The sequence below is a fragment of the Phodopus roborovskii genome, unplaced genomic scaffold, assembly GCF_943737965.1.
Source record: "Phodopus roborovskii unplaced genomic scaffold, PHOROB, whole genome shotgun sequence".
Taxonomy (NCBI): domain Eukaryota; kingdom Metazoa; phylum Chordata; class Mammalia; order Rodentia; family Cricetidae; genus Phodopus; species Phodopus roborovskii.
The window spans coordinates 28,246,751-28,265,350 of NW_026126469.1; the positions used below are offsets into that span (position 1 = coordinate 28,246,751).

At 43.8% G+C, this 18,600-nt stretch overlaps 1 protein-coding gene across 1 annotated transcript in view; it reads right to left on the reverse strand.

Moving 5' to 3' along the window:
• Window positions 1-18,600, reverse strand: part of Sidt1 (SID1 transmembrane family member 1) — an 84,519-nt gene that overhangs the window by 11,847 nt on the left and 54,072 nt on the right. Inside the window, exons 11-19 of the mRNA XM_051191524.1 lie at window positions 12,507-12,578; window positions 10,734-10,879; window positions 9,983-10,056; window positions 8,667-8,733; window positions 7,757-7,830; window positions 6,914-7,037; window positions 6,620-6,737; window positions 4,546-4,682; window positions 3,163-3,271 (exon numbers count right to left, since the gene is read on the reverse strand). Coding sequence (XP_051047481.1) covers window positions 3,163-3,271; window positions 4,546-4,682; window positions 6,620-6,737; window positions 6,914-7,037; window positions 7,757-7,830; window positions 8,667-8,733; window positions 9,983-10,056; window positions 10,734-10,879; window positions 12,507-12,578 — 921 coding nt within the window. The remainder of the gene's footprint in view (window positions 1-3,162; window positions 3,272-4,545; window positions 4,683-6,619; window positions 6,738-6,913; window positions 7,038-7,756; window positions 7,831-8,666; window positions 8,734-9,982; window positions 10,057-10,733; window positions 10,880-12,506; window positions 12,579-18,600) is intronic.

Here is an 18,600-nt window from a genome sequence, read left to right on the forward strand (position 1 = left end):
TCTCCATTCATTCATTCATTCATTCATTCATTCATTCATGTATTTATTTAAAGCGGTGGCTTTACTTGGCATTTGTAAAAGTGATGTTTACTCCCCCATGAAACGCACGGACTCTGCCTGTCTCAGACACTCAGAAAGCCCCTCCCCAGAGAACATGCAGAGGACTCTTCCTCTTCCTCCTTCTATTCCACTTGCTGTGGGAACTCATTTTCTCTTAGGAGTAATCCACAAGGTCTAATTCCTAGGGTCTGACACAAAGGACGCACAGTGATCTGGGCCAGTGGCTCTGAGGTCTCTGTCACCTATAACACACTCTGCATTGCCACCGTCGCCTTTACTGTGTGCTCTCTGGAGAACTGCAGAGAAGGGAATGTGTTATTAGAAAGCAAAGGTGTCGAGGAAATGTGTGGAGAGGTTAGAGATGGCCAAACCACTGTCTATGAATGCAGCCTCCTGCCTGTGCACCAACTTTAAACCCAATCATTGGCACAAGCAAACAGCTATTAGGTCACAGGGCTTCTAGTACTTCCCCACTACCCTCCAGCCAGGCCTCAGATCACCTCTCCCTACAGCCTGTCAGGACAGAGTGGATAAGCAAGCCTGCTGTGGCTTTGCAGTCTCCATCCCCTTTGCAATAGTAAGCCCAACCTCACCAGGTCCTACTTTTATCTAGTACTTTTCCTGGCTTGTAACTTGTGACACATAGGTTAGGTTTATGTTTTCCCACTCTCTCTCCTGCAAACCTGTAAGCCCAAGCAATTTGCTTTGTTCTCTGGAACTGAAAGCCATCAGCCTTCAGACCCTGTCTTGGACTCTCTCCTAATGGAATTCTTGGCAACTGAAGAATCTGTCTCTCCCTTCAGGGTCCCACGATGCTGCCTGTGGCGATGGGGATGTAGCTGGTAGGAAAGCAATCACCCTCAAGCTGCCTTTAGACAAACCTGACATCTTTTATTTTTAACAGCAGGTTTTGACTCTGCTAAATATAAAACCACCTCAGCAAGGGTCCCTGGATACAGAACTCAAAACTAAAGTCTGTCTTCCAGATGCCCTTCCCCCTTGCCATGCACCTGCACCATCCGTGGGGGACCTCCCTATAAGGCCACATCAGACTGAACTTGTTTATCAACCAAAGTTCCTTTCTAAGGGACTTCCTCCCCAAGACATTCTAGTGACCATTTCATCCCTATTCTTCTAGAATTAAGGGTAGTAGGGTTGCATTGCTATTGATCCCAGGTTGCCCTGAGTTCCCTTAACATACTTCTCACCATGTAAGTCTTGTGACCCATCACTTTGGGAATGAATCTTCATCAATCTTTGTATGTAACAACTCTTTCCTATTGTGAGCCTCATAGATCACTGTGTGGTCCTCATATGAACTCTTCCTTGTATATGAGGTGTTTATGGTATGAGTCAGTGTTATATGACTGTTTGCATGTCACTGTCATTGCTATTACATGACCGTGACAGGGATTGTTACAGTACCTGATTCTGTGTTCATGAACCTGGGAGGAAGTTAGTTTCCTTTTGATAATTTGTATGACTTCCCAGATTTTGGTCTGGAATATGGGAACACCTTATCAAATGCCTTTTGGAGATCACTGTCTAAGGGTAAAGCTAAGTCACAAAGACCCAAGTGTATTTATGTGTGTGTGTGGGGGGGAGCATTATGCGTGTGTGTGTGTGTGTGTGTGTGTGTGTGTGTGTGTGTGTGTGTGTCTGTACTTAAAACAGGCCCTTACTATTTAACCAAGCTGGTCCCTTTGACCTTTCATGTGCTGAGTCAGCAGTATACACTACCAGACCCAGTTTGAGTGTGCTGTATTTGATCTTCTAGTCTTTGAGATACTTGTTTTCACTGGATTGCTTTGGGCAAGAGAGGACCCTCAGTTTAGAGGTCTTCATTGCACTTCAGTCGAGGAATCTATACAGAAAAGGGAGCTTCCACTTCTAGATCATTTAATGGGTTACTGGACCTCAAAACTCCCTCCCCAAATATTCCTGGACCTGTAGCGCCTCCTCCCCATGAATCTTCTTCTCCCTAAGGTCAGAGACTACCTTTAGTGCACACTTCCAGGGACAAAGAATGACCAAGCCATTACTACTTGCAAGGCTTGTGAGTGGGCACTGGATGCTGGATGGGCCTGGACCTCTTGAAACACAGAACAGAGCCAGACGTAGGAAGAGCAGGCATGTTCTACAGTGTTCTTTTGAAGGACCAACCATTCTAAATTTCAATCTGAGAACCTTCTAGGCTGTAACGAAGATTTATTTACCGTTCTTTTCTCTCCCTCCCTTTCTTTTGTTCTTCCTATTGCTAGGGATCAAATCCAGGCTCTTGTACATTCTAAGGACATGCTTTACCACTGAGTTCTGCTCCTAGCTCACCCCTCTCCCTCTCTCCTTCCCTTCCTCCCTCAATCCCTTCATCCCTTTCTCCATCCTTCCCTCCTTTCTTCTTCTTATTTTTAATATCCTTTAGTCTGCCTCATGACTTCAATTTTTTCACAAATTTTGTTTGTGGCTTTTTATTTGCCTTCTTTCCCCTGGGCAGGTCTGTGTTTACACATAATGAGTTATCTTGAAATATACAAATGAGATTTTACTTATGTGGGCTTCCTATGTGGTGAAATCATTTTAAAAATGCTCTAACACATCTCCAGGGTGTGATGACTGACTGACTGTCAGGGGATGACAAGCTAGTTTCCAGTCCACACTGTCGGCAGCAGTTGAGGAGGAAAGCTGCTCTCAAAAGTTTCAGTCCTTGTATCTGGAAATAGTGTATGATTCCTTCTTGACAACCATTTAGCCTTAGAGAATGCTGGGCTCGTGGTTTACTGAGCGCACTGCTCTCCTAGTGACCCCCCCTTTTGTAATTTGGGGACAGTGTCTCTCTATGTAGTCCTGGCTGTCCTGCAACTTGTTACCTGACCTAACACCCTTTGAGTTTTTGGTAGTTTGAAAAGTGTTTGCAACCTCAGCTATGTGGCATGAGAAACAGAAATAGTGGTTACAGCTTATTGAGATCCCATAAGAAGGAGGACATCCTTAGAGATAACCAGTCTTCGCCCATGTCCATGGTGATTAGCAACACTGTCGTGGAGGATGAGTATTGACCCTGTGCTTGCTTCCCCTGGGCAGTGAGCTCATGTGTTTACTCACCTATCTTGAAGCGGCCCATGTAGTAGATCTGGGTGCTGAGGGCCAGAGAAGCAAGAATGTGGATTGCGGAGAAGATGACCCAAAACCACACATCATTTTTCCCAAACACCTAGGGATAAAGATGGGGGTTAGTGTGATCTGGTTTTCCCTAGAGAACTCTGAACAATCACTATCTCTTAGAGTAGCAAACAAAATCAAGCAAAAACTAGCTGTTACAAAAAGACATGTTGCCAAACCACCTTCTGAATATTTATATTTATGTCCACAGATGAGCACTGTTCTCAACCATGGCCAGAAAAAAAAAATCTTTTTTTTTGCAGTGGGCTGCAGCTAATACAAAGTCTCAAAACTTGTCACAATACTGAGAACTGTGAGCATTCAGGCTAAAGTAGGACAGTCTATCCACTAGCCATAAGCCTTGTGGACAAGTTGGAAGTGGGGAGTGGCAAGAAGACGAAAGCTGGAGGACGGTGACGAATGTCCTCTGGTCATGACATGGCAGTTGTAGTCATGAACTCACTGAAGCTGTGGCTGCCTGCACAAGGTCTGCAAGTACCAAGCCAAGCAACCTTCCAGTGAGCATAGGGAGGGGCTCAAAAGGCCCCACCCCTAGCTGAGGAGTACTTGGCAGTTGCTAGTTGCTGAGGGAGGGAGAGTCATTTTGGGGGGTGGTGTGTGGGGTATTGGTAGAGTTCATGCTCAGGTGGATGGCCCTACACCCATCCTCATGCATCCAGCACTAATTAGACTCAGTAGGTTATAAAAACATAAAAATGAAGAAGGCATGAAGGCTTGGAGTGGAATGTGTTGGGGGTTGGGGGTGGCTTGAGCAGGTGGGAGGAGGGAATTAGGGGTAGATGCATTAGATGTTTTAAATACAGGTATGAAATTGTCAAAGAATATAAATGTTTTTAAATGCCACCTAGCCTTGTGTGCATTTTGTTTTTGCTTTTGTTTTAACCTCAAAACTCACAGGGATCTTTCTGTACAGTGGATAGAAAAAATATTGGCTGTCTAGCCAAATGAGAACAGGAAGAGGAAGAGATGGAGAGGCAGTTGCTCTAGAGCTGGGGAGAATGTGCGTCAAATAAGTGAAGGCAGCCAGCAACAGCTGTCCATGCACATTTAGAAGCAGTTTCTCCTTCAGGTTGGTTTCTCCAATCAGCTTAGAAGATGTATGTATTCCAGTTTTGACATGACTCTGCGAGTTTTACAGGCAATTATTAGTTGCTTAGAAACCATCATCTGGAACCCAGCCAGAATGCCATGAACAGACCCAAGTCCATGCACCTGAAGCCCAACAAAGAGACACAAACAACAGAAATCCCCCCAAAGGGGACACTTCTCCAGAGCCAGACTGGAGGCAGAGGGAGAGGGACCCACCACTCCAAGGACGGTAAGTGTGATGACTACAGCGAAGGAGGCATAGGCAGAGTAGGCGCTGGCATTGATGTCTGGGTGGCGGGTCTGATAGAGCTTCAGCATGCAGAGGCCCGCAATCATGTACATGAAGGAAGTGTCTGAGGATCCAAGACAAGAAGTTCAGTGGGTGACTAGCAACCACACTCCAAGTTTCCTTCAGCTCCTGACCGCCCCCTAGCTGTAGTTAGTGGAACATTTGCTCACATGTAGAGGTCTCTAACATAACAGTCCCTCCAGGCACATGCTCTAGGAAGATCCTGTGTCTTCTAATTCTAACCCCTTCCCACTCACTCATGTATTATGTATGGTTCACAGAAGGAAAACATATGATGCGCTAAGTAAACAGCTACCTTACTTGCAAGGGTATGCACATTCTAAACCTTGTATTGTGCAATGGTGACAAAATAAATCAAAACCTCTAATTAATGGTGATAGTTTAGGCACAGTGACAATCAAACGGGTGTCAGGTGGAAGGTGTTCTCAGCACTCCGAAACATAGCCACATTCAATGCTCTGTCTATATGCATAGTGTAATAGCCCGCTGATGGAAACAGCTACTCATTAAATGAGGCCCAGCTGCTGTACAGTTACGGAGACAGGAAACAAAACAATAATGAGCTGCTACTCAAAACTTCCGTAAGATATTTAAATGCCTGACCGTGGCCAATGCTAATGCCGATGTGGGAAATAAAAACTCACAGTCAGCTCAGGTGGGAATTAACACTCTGGGGAGAAATTTGTTAAACAGGAAACAGAAAGTGCACAAGCCAGGCAATTAAGAAGTCCTGTGGATTGTGCTATGTGGTGATGATGGCACAGTTTTAATCCCAGCATTCAGGAGGCAAAGACCGGCAGATCTCTGTGAGTTCCAGGCCAGCCTGGTCTCACAGCAAATTCCAAGATAGCCATGGCTACATAGTGAGACCTTGTATGGAAAAAAAAAAAAAAAAACCAACAACAACCATACTTTACTTAAAAATCATTATATTTGAGTGCGGGTGGCAGTGTACAGCCCTTACTTTCTTCATTTCTATCCTCTTTTTCTTTTGTCTTTTTTAGATGGGTCTCACTGTATGTAGTCTAGAGATTTCTTTTACCTCAGCTTCCCAGAAGTGCTAAATTTATAGGCAGACACCACCGATCCTTCTTCATTCTTAACAACATTTTAATATTAACTTTGTGTCTACCATCTTTTTTATTTCAGAACTGCACATCCTTCCAGCCTCAGAAAAGTTAACCCTACTCTTGGAAGGGATGGGTCTGAATGGTCCAAAGTTAATCCAATTTCCTTAGCTGGTGGATGTAGCAGTCTAGATGTGAGCTAGCCATTACCAAGGAAATGATTCAGGGATGTACTTATGACCTTTTGAGCTACTGAGACATGAGGGAACATTATCCCGAGGTTTCTTATGAAGATGTTTCCTTGCTCTAAGTAAAGGTTCCTACAGGCTACCTTGACCCCTCTCTGAACCTGGCGAAGGAGACTTTAAGCCAGGATCTGCTATGGGTACATTTGGCATTATGAGAGAAATTTACCCTTGAGAGGAAAACAACACAAAGGGTCACTCAGGGACGACAGGGGCAGAGCCCTCGGGTAAGCCAGTCACAAAGCCCCTCTTCTCTCTGTCTTCCAGATAGTGAGCAGTCAGTGTGATGGCCTTATCATTTAGTTAAGTTTAAATGGAGTTTTCCATTACTTTCACCCCAGAGCAGTCTAACTGCTCAACTAGGTAAGTTACATGGAGGGAAGCCCAAAGGGCAGTGATGGTTAGCTTAGCCCCTGACACTGTGTCTCATTCTGGCATCAGCATTCAGTGTAGTGTTTTCTAGACTAAATGGTGGCCAGAGGGAACAATAACAACAACAGAAAAGGTATAACATACAGAAATCTTGCTCAGTGGCAAGGTACACTCTGATCATTTCAGCTCACCCCAAATGCCTTTTAGTTCTCGCACTGAATTGGATGGTTTTGGAAGGGCTTCAGGAGAAGACTCCTGTAACTCAAGTCTATGTCACTGATATACGTTCTAATTACCGAACTGGAAGTTGGAGTAATTAGGGCAGACATGGTAACAAGCACTGAGCACGCCTTCTGTCATCAGTGCAATGCCCATAGCATAGAAGAGACCAAAGTGTTTGGGAATCCCATACTCCTGAAAAAGGGAGAAAGGTTGTTAATAGAAAGACAACCCCAAATGGTGGCCTCAAGTGGCTCTACACACAATTTAAAATCACATCATCGAGCCAGACATCCCTCCCCTTTGCAGGTCTACTTGAAATCATGGCCCTTCCCAGTTCTTGCCTTTGGTCTGTGCCACTTTCTCCTCACCATAGCAAAGATGTCTTTAGCTTCCAGGGCTCTTCGATGGAGAAGGTCCCGGCGCAACACTATCAGCAGAAAGAGGAAGCCCAGGAGCACATGGCCCAAGTTACTGAGAATATTATTGAAGGCACTATAGAGATGAATGAGAAATGGTGGTGTGAAAGCCATCACGAGGACTCAAAGACTGAATGCAAAAGTGCTCTGGGGAATGCCTTTCCTTGAGCCTTCAGGGTTGGACAATCACCAGAACTCCTCTTTAATCTAACTTCTTGATTTGAAGATGCTCATTTGACTTAATGTAACTTCTCAGAGATGTCTGCTCACCATCCCTAATACCCACCTGATCATCTCTTGTTCTCATGGCCCTGGCAAAGCATGAGTCCTGAGGAAGAGCTGGTCCAGAGACAGACAAGCAATTAAGCCCCACCTATGACTCTCATCAGCAGACCCACAGTGTGTCAGTCTTTAGCTTTCCAACTGTGAATTTCAGGATAAGCACAGAAGCATCACCAACAGTGGCTGGTTCCACTCTGTTAGAGAGGAAGATGTTTTCTTTCACCAAATTCTGGGGTCTTTAGAACAACCAGGTTTATAGATGAATTCTGACATCAGTAAGGACCAAGGGAATAAAATTCAACAAATCCATACCTGTCTAAGCCTTGGCATCTTCATCTAAAATGGTGATACTAACAATGTTTACTTCATGAGGTAACTGATCTCTATATCTGGCTTTAATTCCTCTTTTTTTCCTGACTTGAGTAGTTTTCCACAGTTGTTTTTAAAATATTAAGTCAAATTAAACAGAAAGAATCTCAAATGCTTTACAAGGAACCAGAGGGCTAGATTTACCTCAGGACACCCAAGGGGTGAGCACAGAGAAAGTTGTAGTAACAGATGTCCTGGTTGCCAGTGACATTTACCACCTATAAAATCAAATGAGAGAAGAGGAAATGTGGCTTTTCTCCATCCTTTGAGTTTACCCAAAGTCATAAAGAACGGAAAGGGCTCAGAGGGAATAGAGATGTCCCACCCTCTGAGTGCCCACCAAGCAGCCAGTGGGGAATTATCTAGTTTTCCTTATCTATCACATCTCCATTAGAGCAAGCTGTAGCTTCTGACAGGGTTCCCATGGATGTAGAAATATTTAGATGACAAACAGTGGTGTTCAAACCTCAAAAAGTCTTTGTCTTCATTATGTAATGAATATGAATGGACTAGATATTTTACCACATTAGTTTGACTCTACAGAGAAATCATAGAGAATTTAAACAATACTGATGCATGGTTCTACATCCTGAAGCCCTGGTATGTTTAGTTGGGGTTCTACCTTGGACCCTGAGATTCTTAAAAGTACCCCACATGATTTTAATACAGAGTGAAAATTGAGGGACTGTGCATAAAATGTCCTTAATCACATATCATTCTAAACAGGCCTCCTCAAGTCTCGTAATTTCTAGAAATTGTATACTTAGAAATATGGATCCGAATTAAATTCCTACTTTAGTGACTTGGACTCAGGGTTTCTATGAAGGAGCAGTAGACATCCTCAAGCTGTTTTAGTGTGAATTTTTTCTTCTGATTTTTAATTCTTTGTTGTTGGTTTAATATCTTATTAGCTCCATGAAACTGCTTTCAAACTGTTTGAAAAAGATTTATCTATGTTATATGTATGAGTGTTTTGCTTGTATGCTCCCTGCAAGCCAGAGTGAAGGCGTTCCCCTTGAACAGAAGTTGGGCGTGTGGGTGGGGCAACACTTACAGTCTGGTAGGTGACAACGAGCTGCATCACAGGCAGTGCATAAAACACAGCGATGGTGATGATGTTCCTGTGACAGAACGAACCACAAATGGTGACCCCAATGTGACAGCTTTAATAAAGAATGGCTTCCCCATTACAAACTCACACTTAGCTTGCAAAAGCAGCTAGGAACTAAGGGTACAGCTCCTGATTCTGGTCTGCCTCTCCTTTCCTGTGCATTTGAACATTTGGTAGACAGATTTGGACCAAACTGGACAGAGGGAAGTAAATATAGCTTGCCTTGGTTACTCCTATTGATTTGATTATAGCAAAGAATCATTGCACTGTTAACTGAAATCATTAATCACTCATTTATTTGATTAACTGGAGACGGAGTCTTGCTATGTAGCCCTGACAGGCCTAGAACTTGCTGTGTGACAAAGCTGATCTTGAACCTTTGAAGATTTCAAGAGCTGTGGTTACAGACATTGCCATCATGCCTGAAATTATGTATTTAAAACTAACTATTGGCACTCAATGAGTTGAAGTTCCCCTCCCCCTCTCCTCCCTCCTCCTTTCTCCTCCTCTGTACAATCATTTTAAAACAGGATGAGATCTACTTTGTATATAACCATATGACCCCTGGATTAAATGTGGTTGGAGTATAAGTAACAAGTGAGGAATAACTTGTGGAGGGTCTTAAATAACAATTCCAAAATGATAGCTCAGCTATAAGATTCCATTTGGCTCCCTGACTTCATTCTAATCTCAGCATCCGGAAATAGGAGGATTCTTCAGAAAATAAAAATGCAGGGGCAAGGTGTTGGCACAAGAGGACCACAGTTAGTCTAGAGCTTTCTGCTCTCTTGGCTAAGTGGAAGGACACACCCATGAGATGGTCACATTACAGGTCTTTCTTGTTACAAGTTGAGGCATCATCCATAACATGCCTTGTGATATAAGAGGCAATAGCTTTTTACAAAGAAAAATGTCAATGTAAAGAATTCAGGGATGGAGAATGTAGTCCAGGGGTAGAGGACTTGCTTTCCCTATTATGTGTGGGCCTGGGTTTGATCTCTAGCATTGCAGATTACACACACATGGGAAAAATAGATTTAAGCAATTCAAGGTTTGTTTGTTTGTTTTTTTGAGACAGGGTTTCTTTGTGTAGCTTTGGAACCTGTCCTGGAATCGATTTGTAGACTAGACTGGCCTTGAACTCATAGAGATCCACCATCTCTGCCTCCCAAGTATTGGGATTAAAGGCGTATGCCAACGCCACCCGGCTTAATTCAATGTTTTTAAGGAAATGGTGATCCCACTGGTCATCTACTTACCAAAAATATATCTTATACTTTTTGCTGACAATTCTCCGGTCCTTCCTCGACAGATCTGACAGGTACAGGAACATCTAGGACATCAATAGGAAGAGAATGCAGTGTCCAGCTTTTCTTGTATAGGACACAAGGGAGAACTTTAGAAAGATCAGTTTAGTTGCCCCTGAGGATTAAAATTATTCATCAAGACATTTTCTTTAATTTTGCTTTTCTCTGGACATATCAATAAAAACACTATCATTCTCCTTGGCACATCAAGGATCCGGCTGATGCAGGAATCCTACCAGGAGTACTGAATATGTTCCACATCTCAAGCATTGCCTACTCAGCTTTCAGATCTGCTTGCTGTGTCATTCCCAACTTTCATACAGTTGAAACTGTGTGATTTATACGCATATCTTTAAAATACAATTATTAAACCTATGCCAGAAAGCTCTCAAGTGATATATGCACAGAAACTGGACTGTTTTCCTGCGCAGCCCTGAGACAAATGTCGGTTTCCATGTGATTGGATCCCTTGATCCTTTCCTCTTCACAAATGCTTCGGGTGCTGAGGCTATGGGATGCCCTGTTCTGTTCCATCTGATGCAGAGGCTGTTGTTTTAGGTTCTAGCTATGTTTCATCTAAATCCTTCAGAAGATTTGACCTCCCTTAGAAGGAAAAACAATTAAGGAAACTGGCCCTGGTGAAGTTTATTTTACTACCAAACTTGCTTCCATTTCAAAAACTACGGTCATGGAGCATTGGTACCTTGGTCCGGATCACATTTTTGTCACTTTCAATATCTGGCATGGTGTCAAAGTCACTCTCCTCCACAGAGCTGTCTGTGTCTGAGTGGCATGGCTGCCCACCATCAGAGGAAGACATCTGTCTTCCAGGACTGGAACTCGACTCATCTGAAACAGAAAACTCATCTGCCTTTAAAAGCCAAGGACAGTCTACAGAGTCCATTCCTCTGCCAAAAGTGCAATGCTTACTCAGTCTAGAAAATAACTTGTTAGCCCAAATTAACTCTCTGCCAAGAAGACACGCTCCTCTGATGCCTTCTCAAGTGAACACCATTCTTTCTTGTATCCCATTTTATACTTGATTTGTCTGTTTCTAGGGCTGACTAAAAAGAATAGAATGGCATATGCTCTGTAGATATCCGGATGCAAAAATAACCTTGTGCTTGTATTTTGTGTTTCACGTTTTAAGATATGAACACAGATGTATAAGCATGCACGTGCAGGGTTATTTATAGCTTCTATCATGCATGTGGGTAAACACACACACATTCAACTGCTGTACATTTCTCACAGACTGTTTATCCAGAGAGATTCCCCACATGCCATTTCTATCGTTACATAATGCCAACGGCATTATGGGACGGGTTCTTCTGTTCTCGTGAACGTTCTGGAGCAGATGGACTCTGTGCAGCCTGAGCACATGGGCTGGGCCTACCTTCCGCTGTATTTCTTCGGTTCAGATGGTTTTTTAAAAAAAAATCCAGTTCTAACAGAACTAAAAATAAGTAGCCTGTACTGAACCCAAATGCTCCAAGTTACAGAATAAAAGAGCAGGACTACAGGCCCTCTGTGGAGACCGTTTAAGGCACATTATTCACAGGCTCACAGGTGTCATGGCAGGGACAGGTGGCCCAGGATGCTTATTGACTTCCAGGTTTGCCCAGTGAATAACTGGGTGGCACTGAGCATGCTCACTGTGAACTTAGGTCAGGACAAAGGACTGTTTAGCGACAGTCGTGTTCACTTGCAGCACTGACTTAGTCTTCTAATGCCCTACTTCACTGACACTGAGAAGGAAGCAACTGGTCAGCTGACAGGGGCTGGCTGTGACACATCTTGCAAGCCCTAAACTCAGCTCCTCAGGGAGCTGACAAGGTGGCAGCGCAAGGTGGCAGCGTTGGTAGAGGACGTTGTACGCAGGCCTGACGGCCTGAGTTTGATCCCCAGATCCCACAGAGTAGCAGGAGAGAACTGAGATAGAAAGTATCCACTCATGTGCACATATATGACACACACCATAAATAAATAAATAAAGTTTAAGTACCCGAGGGGCTGGTGAGATGGCTCAGTAGGTAAAGGTGCTTGTTGCCACACCCACTGATCTGGGAGTTCAACCTCTGGGACCCTCATGGTAGAAGGACACAAACAACCACTGCAAGATGTCCTTTGATCACCAAAATGTATAGAGGAAATGCTCCACCCTCAGTACAAATAAATACAAATGTAATAAAAAAAATTTAAGTCCCAAGGGAGCCTTGGAAGTTGATGGCAACCACTGTGGTGAGTTCTGTGCAAGTGTAGCTAACAGATCCAAGAAACAGAACAATAGAGCCAGGGAGAGCCCTGGAAGGAACTTTCCAGAACATCCAGCCAGTTCATCTTTTGTGTATGAGAACAGCTTCACCTGGCGGCTGGCTTACTCATGCTCACAATGATTAGTGGCTGGAGGACTGTTTGCACTAATCTCTGCAGAATAAAGACAAAGTTCTACCAAAGGACTCATTGTAGGAAGTACCTATTGCACCGTAGCTGCTTCCTTCAGGTGTACTGGCAGCAATGGGATGTGACACGGCCATATTTCCAGAGCCTGCAGCAAGAAACAAAACAAAAACTAGAGACGTGCTTCACTCTCAGCTGCTGAAATAAAACCTCAGGACTTGAAGTAGTTGAGTCACTTAAGCAGCCGTCTTTAAATCTGATTTTCTTTCCACTTTAATACAGGAATCATCACTGTGGGTCCTCAAGGCCACATCTAGTCTGCCACCTCTTTTCCATATGGTTTCCAGACAGGGTTTCTCTGTGTAACAGCCCTAGCTAGCTATCCTGGAACTCACTCTGTAGACCAGGCTGGCCTCAAACTCACAGAGGTCCACCTGTCTGCCTCCCAAGTGCTGGGGTCAAAGGTGTGCACCACCACCAGCCAGCCGAAGACCTATTTGTAAATCTCTTAGTTTGTAGAGAAAATTCAAAAGAAGAATAATAGTTTGTGACATGTAAATTAATAGTGTGACATGTGACACTAAATTAAAATTTCAATGTTCAAGAACAAAGTTCAATCAAAACAGCTACCTTCATTTGAGTACAGATATGCTTTGTGCTACAATGACGAATTTGGGTGGTTGCAACTTAGACCATACATCTCCAAATGTCTAACACATTTACCATTTGACCCTACATAAGAAAAGTTAACTTGGCAGTACAGCAAAGTTCTAGGAGTGAAGGGGCCTGGGTCTAGGATCACCATAGCAAGTGTCACCACTGAAGAGACAGCAGATGTAATGGTCTGCTATTAAGTCACAATAGTTTGGGGTTTATTCATTGTATCATTTAGAAGCACCCTAACTACCTGTAAGAAGGATGTTACTACCCTCACTAGAGCCACACATGATGATCACAGCAATGGACAGTGTCAGGGAAAGCTCCAGTTATTTTGAGGGATACTAAGGAGGTAGATCAGGCACATCTGTTGCTAACAGGTTGTTGACATATTAGTGCAGATGCTAACATTCTCAGTGAAGCTCAGAGCTCCTAGTAACAAGGAGAGTGCCTCCCTTTCTCTGAGAGTACCTCCCTCTCTCTAGGGGTGTCTCTGGAGTCACCCCATCACATGAAACAGGGAAATACTTTCAGCCTCCTATGTGACTATCAGGAAAGGTGTTATTCCTTCCAGTTAATCCATTTCTGAGAGTTAGGAAAAATGGACTGAGAGCAGAGGCTACAAATTAGCAGGCAGCCAGGCAATTTCTCTGGCCCAGTGCCATAGTATTGGCTGGAGCCAAAGTCATCAAGGGAATCTGAGACTTTTCTTTATATGTGTATATATAAATATATATATATATATATACACACACACATATAAATATATATATATATATATATATTTCCTTTTAAATTTAAATTAGGAACAAGCTATTTTTACATGTCAATCCCAGTTCCCCACCTCTCTCCTCCTCCCCTGCCCCCCACTGACTCCCTATCCCATCCCTTTTCTGCTCCCCAGGGAGGGTGAGGCCTTCCATGAGGGATCTTCAAAGTCTGTCATCATTTGGAGCAGGGCCCAGGCCCTCCCCCATGTGTCCAGGCTGAGAGAGTATTCCTGTATGTGGAATGGGCTCCCAAAGTCCATTCCTATACTAGGGATAAATACTGATCCACTACCAGAGGCCCCATAGACTGCCCAGGCCTCCTAACTGTCACCCACATTCAGGGGGCCTGGTCCGGTCCTATGCTGGTTTCCCAGCTATCAGTCTGGGGTCCATGAGCTCCCCCTTGTTCAGGTCAGCAGTTTCTGTGGGTTTTCCCAGCCTGGTCTTGACCTCTTTGCTCATTACTGCTCCCTTTCTACAACTAGATTCCAGGAGTTCAGCTCAGTGTTTAGCTGTGTGTGTCTGCTTCTGCTTCTATCAGCTACTAGATGAAGGCTCTAGGATGGCATATAAGTTAGTCATCAATCTCATTATCAGGGAAAGAGACTTAAGGTAGCCTCTCCACTATTGCTTAGATTGTTAGTTAGGGTCATCCTTGTAGATCTCTGGACATTTCTGTAGTGCCAGATTTCTCTTAAAACCTATAATGGCTCCCTCTATTATGGCATCTCTTTTCTTGTTCTCCTGTATTTTTCTCCTGACTCAATCTTCCTGCTACCTCATGTCCTCCTCTCCCCTCCTTTTCTTCCCTTCTCTTTCTCTCAATTCCCTCTTCCTTCCCCCATGTTCCCAATATGCTCAGGAGATCTTGTCCCTTTCCCCTTCTCCGGGGAACCATGTATGTCTGAGACAGCATTTCTTTGGTGCTCTCTGTACTTTGGCAAGGATTTAGATATTAAAGGGCTGGTGGGAATTTTGAGCAATTCCTCTTTCTGAGAGGTGACCTTGCCAGTCACATGACCGATACAAGTGATTCATTCTCTCTCTCTCTCTCTCTCTCTCTCTCTCTCTCTCTCTCTCTCTTCCTCACTCCCTCTTTTTTCTCTCCCATTTCAATATGATTTTGGGAACTGAATCCAGGGCCTTTCATATTCCATGCAATTTCTCCACCACTCAACTATATCCCCAGGCAACTCACCAGTGTCTTATGTTGTGGTAGGGAAGTACTTTCAGTAAACAAACCTAATACACAGAAACATCTGGCTCTCAATACATTTCAGTGATTTTACTGAAAAATGCAAAAGCTCCAAACACTTCCTAGTCACTGTCAACTTTCTTTTCTAAAAAGATTTATTTATTTATTACATATAGAGTGTCTGCCTGAATATAAGCCTATCTACCAGAAGAGGGCACAAGATCTTATATTACAGATGGTAGTGAGCCACCATGTGAGTGCTGGGAACTGAATTCAGCACATTTGGAAGAGCAGCCAGTTGCCTTAACCTCCAAGTCCTCTCTCCAGCCCCACAATCAACTTTCTCCATCCCACTTTCAGACTTTGTTCCATTGATGGACTCTCAAAAAGTCAGTTTCTGAGGCCAACTCTCCAGGCTTCATTATGTGGTTTTTAATTAACTGTGTCCCTATTGATTTCTTCCACCAGGGAAAATAACTAAGAGCAAAATTCAAAATTTCCAGGCAGGTGACAAACGTGACTGCCTAAGAGACTCGTTTTCCTGTCTCCCTTTGGCGAATGGGCTAAGGGAGCTGCCTCAGCTGGTGGATGAGACATGGAGCTAATGCAGTTCTTGGCAGGCAAGGGTGTTCCCAGGGCCTGCAGGATGTAGACTCTGGCCTTCAGAATGCATGCTCCCTTTGTTTCTGAGCTTGATATATTTATTATTTACTATTAAGTGCAGAGTGGTCTCTGCACTTCCTTGGGCTAGCTCTTAAATACACAGCATGATGTCAATATCATGGATGCTTTTACATCCAGGTTCAAAGCTGAGAAGTTATTATCTTTAGACACATTTTTATGTGGGGTGTCGGGGGCATACGGGTGCATGTTGGGGACCAAATCTAGGGCTTTGCCTGTGATGTGCAAACAGTCTTATCACGGAGCTCTATTCCCAGCTCTGTTCCCAGCCTGGCTTCAGACTTTTGAATGTTACAAATTAGATTTGGAGCACAGACAATGTTGTGAGAATGTTTGGCTGTCTCCTTTGCACTTGGGTCAGTGCTGGCTTCATTGCAGCATAGAGTTTGGTAGCTGCTCCAGCTCCTGTTGGCTGCAAGCAGCACTATTACAAAAGCCGCCACTCCTGAAGCTTTCATTGCCGTGACTGATGCTGCCATGGCTCCAGACTGAAGAGAAGGCATTGTGTCCAGACACGCTTGACTTTTCAACAGCCCTAAGAGGTGGGGGCTATTACCACCATTTTAAAAATGGTAAAATCGCGGTGCTGAGAGATCAAGCAGCCTCCCCAGCTAGTTAGACAATGGACAGAGAGAGATGTGTTGTCCTGCTATCTTCTAAATCTTATCTTCTTTTTGCAAAATCTATTTTACTGTATATATTTTAAGAGGCATAACAAATGTATGTATCTATATATGTATGTGTCACTCACACACAGCAAAATAATAACCACACGTTAGCAGTGTCCAGCTTCCCAGTGAGTGGCCAGTAAGTACAACATGGCAAGTCTCATGGGATTTCCTCTGCTTAGAGAGTCTGCTTTTAGCGTTTGCTGAGTCCAGTCCCTAGAGTGTTTCCTGTTGCTTGGAGCTCCGTTGAGTTCCTGCTCCTCACAGACACTTGGTCTTGCTCATGGCAGAGAAAGACATTTCTGTTCCTCCTGTGGCTGTCTCATGACAACACACTCCTCTCTGGCTCTCCCTCTAGCTGATTTCACCAGGCTGAGCTCCATAAGCCTGGAGGTTGCTAGCCGGTTCTTCCCTGGGTGGCTAGGGCTTGCTCTCTTCTGCTCTTGTTTGGGTCACTTAGGTCTTGGCTCACCCATGATTGTGGGACCCTGGAGGAGTTGCCAGCTCTGCCTGTAGTTTCTCTGTGTACAAAAGCTGCTTAAATCCTCCCTATTTCAAAGCCCTTTGGAAAGTGTACCTGTTTTCTACTTTCTGAATAGAAGAAAAGCCCTATTTTCTTTAGGGGTCCTCCACCTGTACCTAGCAGCTGATGTATATAAACTAGTGGTTTTCCAGTTTTACCCCTAGAAGATATTGGGCCATGTCTGGCCAAGACACTTGTAGTTGCCACAAGGAGGAAGTATCCTTTAATCCAACACTGCAGGGAACATCCGCAACAACAAAGAATTATGAATTTTATAATTTCTATAATATTGAAAAAATTGTGGTCTGAGAAAGAGCTAGGACTTAGTAATAATTCTAAAAGTACATTTACTTGAGCCTCCCCCGACACCTCCTTTTAGACAGGGTCTCATATGTCCCAGGCTGGTCTTGAACTCACTATGTACTGCAGAGGATGGTCTGAAAGACTTCTGATCACCCTGCCTCCACCTCCTAAGTGCTAGGATTACAGGCATGCACCAACTTGACCAGTTTATGTGGTGCTGGGGAGTTAATGCAGGGCATGGAGCACTTTGCCAACCCAGCCTCATACCGCCTCCCCCCCTCCAGCCATGAAACTATCTCTGTATGGTGACTTATGTAACAATAAAGATATAATGCCATTTACTCCAGGAGAACATGAGAAGAAATTGGTGGGGTCTTCTGACATTGCACATGAGGATGTGAGCCTTGATTCCTCTCCCCCAGTATCCCTCAGCGTAAGTAGAGAGTGCAGGGGTTGGCAGGGAAACAGACCAGAGCACCATACTCCATCAACTCTGAAAGCTACCCTCCCTCAATTTGCAGGCGGAGGATCCTCTGGTATAGAAGTTGTCCACAGTATACCCCGCAGGGACTACCATTGACATGTGGATCCACATGAACAAGATGAATACACCTTCAATCTTTCTAGTCACTCCAGGCAAACTGATTGAAACATTATATAAACAACAGTAAATACAGAGCTTAGCAGTTCAAAACTTCAAGAGAAGGTGTTTTCTTCAGTCTTTTATATTGGCAATTGAATGTTTATTAAGACAAAGTGCCAGGTTGGGAGTGCAGCTGGAAAAACAGACTAGCTGTTTCTTAAGGAAGACATATGTAAACACCAAAAAGCCTTCTGGCAAAGGGAGAAAGTCCTGCTGGGTGGAGGTAGTAGCCAGTTGGTATCTTCTAGGATTCTGCGGACTCATGTGGAAAGTGTATAACTAAATATCGGCTACACCTGCCTTCTAATGAAGTCCATCCCACCTGCTGCTTTCAAGTCTCACTCACTCCCTTCCCAAATAGTTTAGGAGTTTATGGTAATCTCGGCTCAAACTAAGCTTTTAAGTTTTAATAAAAATATCAGACAAAGTCTTTTGTGGGAATTCTCAGATATTTAATTATGCTGGGTTCTTCAATGACTATATTTTTTTTATTGTGCTTGTTAGTCTCAACTATTTTGATTTTCTAGATGCTTGAACAAATACATGCACAAAGCCTTTTTAATCTCAAAGGGGAAAGTACACTGTGTGAGAGTTGGCGTAACAATTTCTCACTGCTCTTCCAAGTCAGCCTAGGGATACAAACAGGTGTGAGCAGTTACATCCCAGGGCGGAGACAACTTGTAAAAGAGATGAATGGTTGGCAAGCAAGCAACCTATGAATAATTGAAGG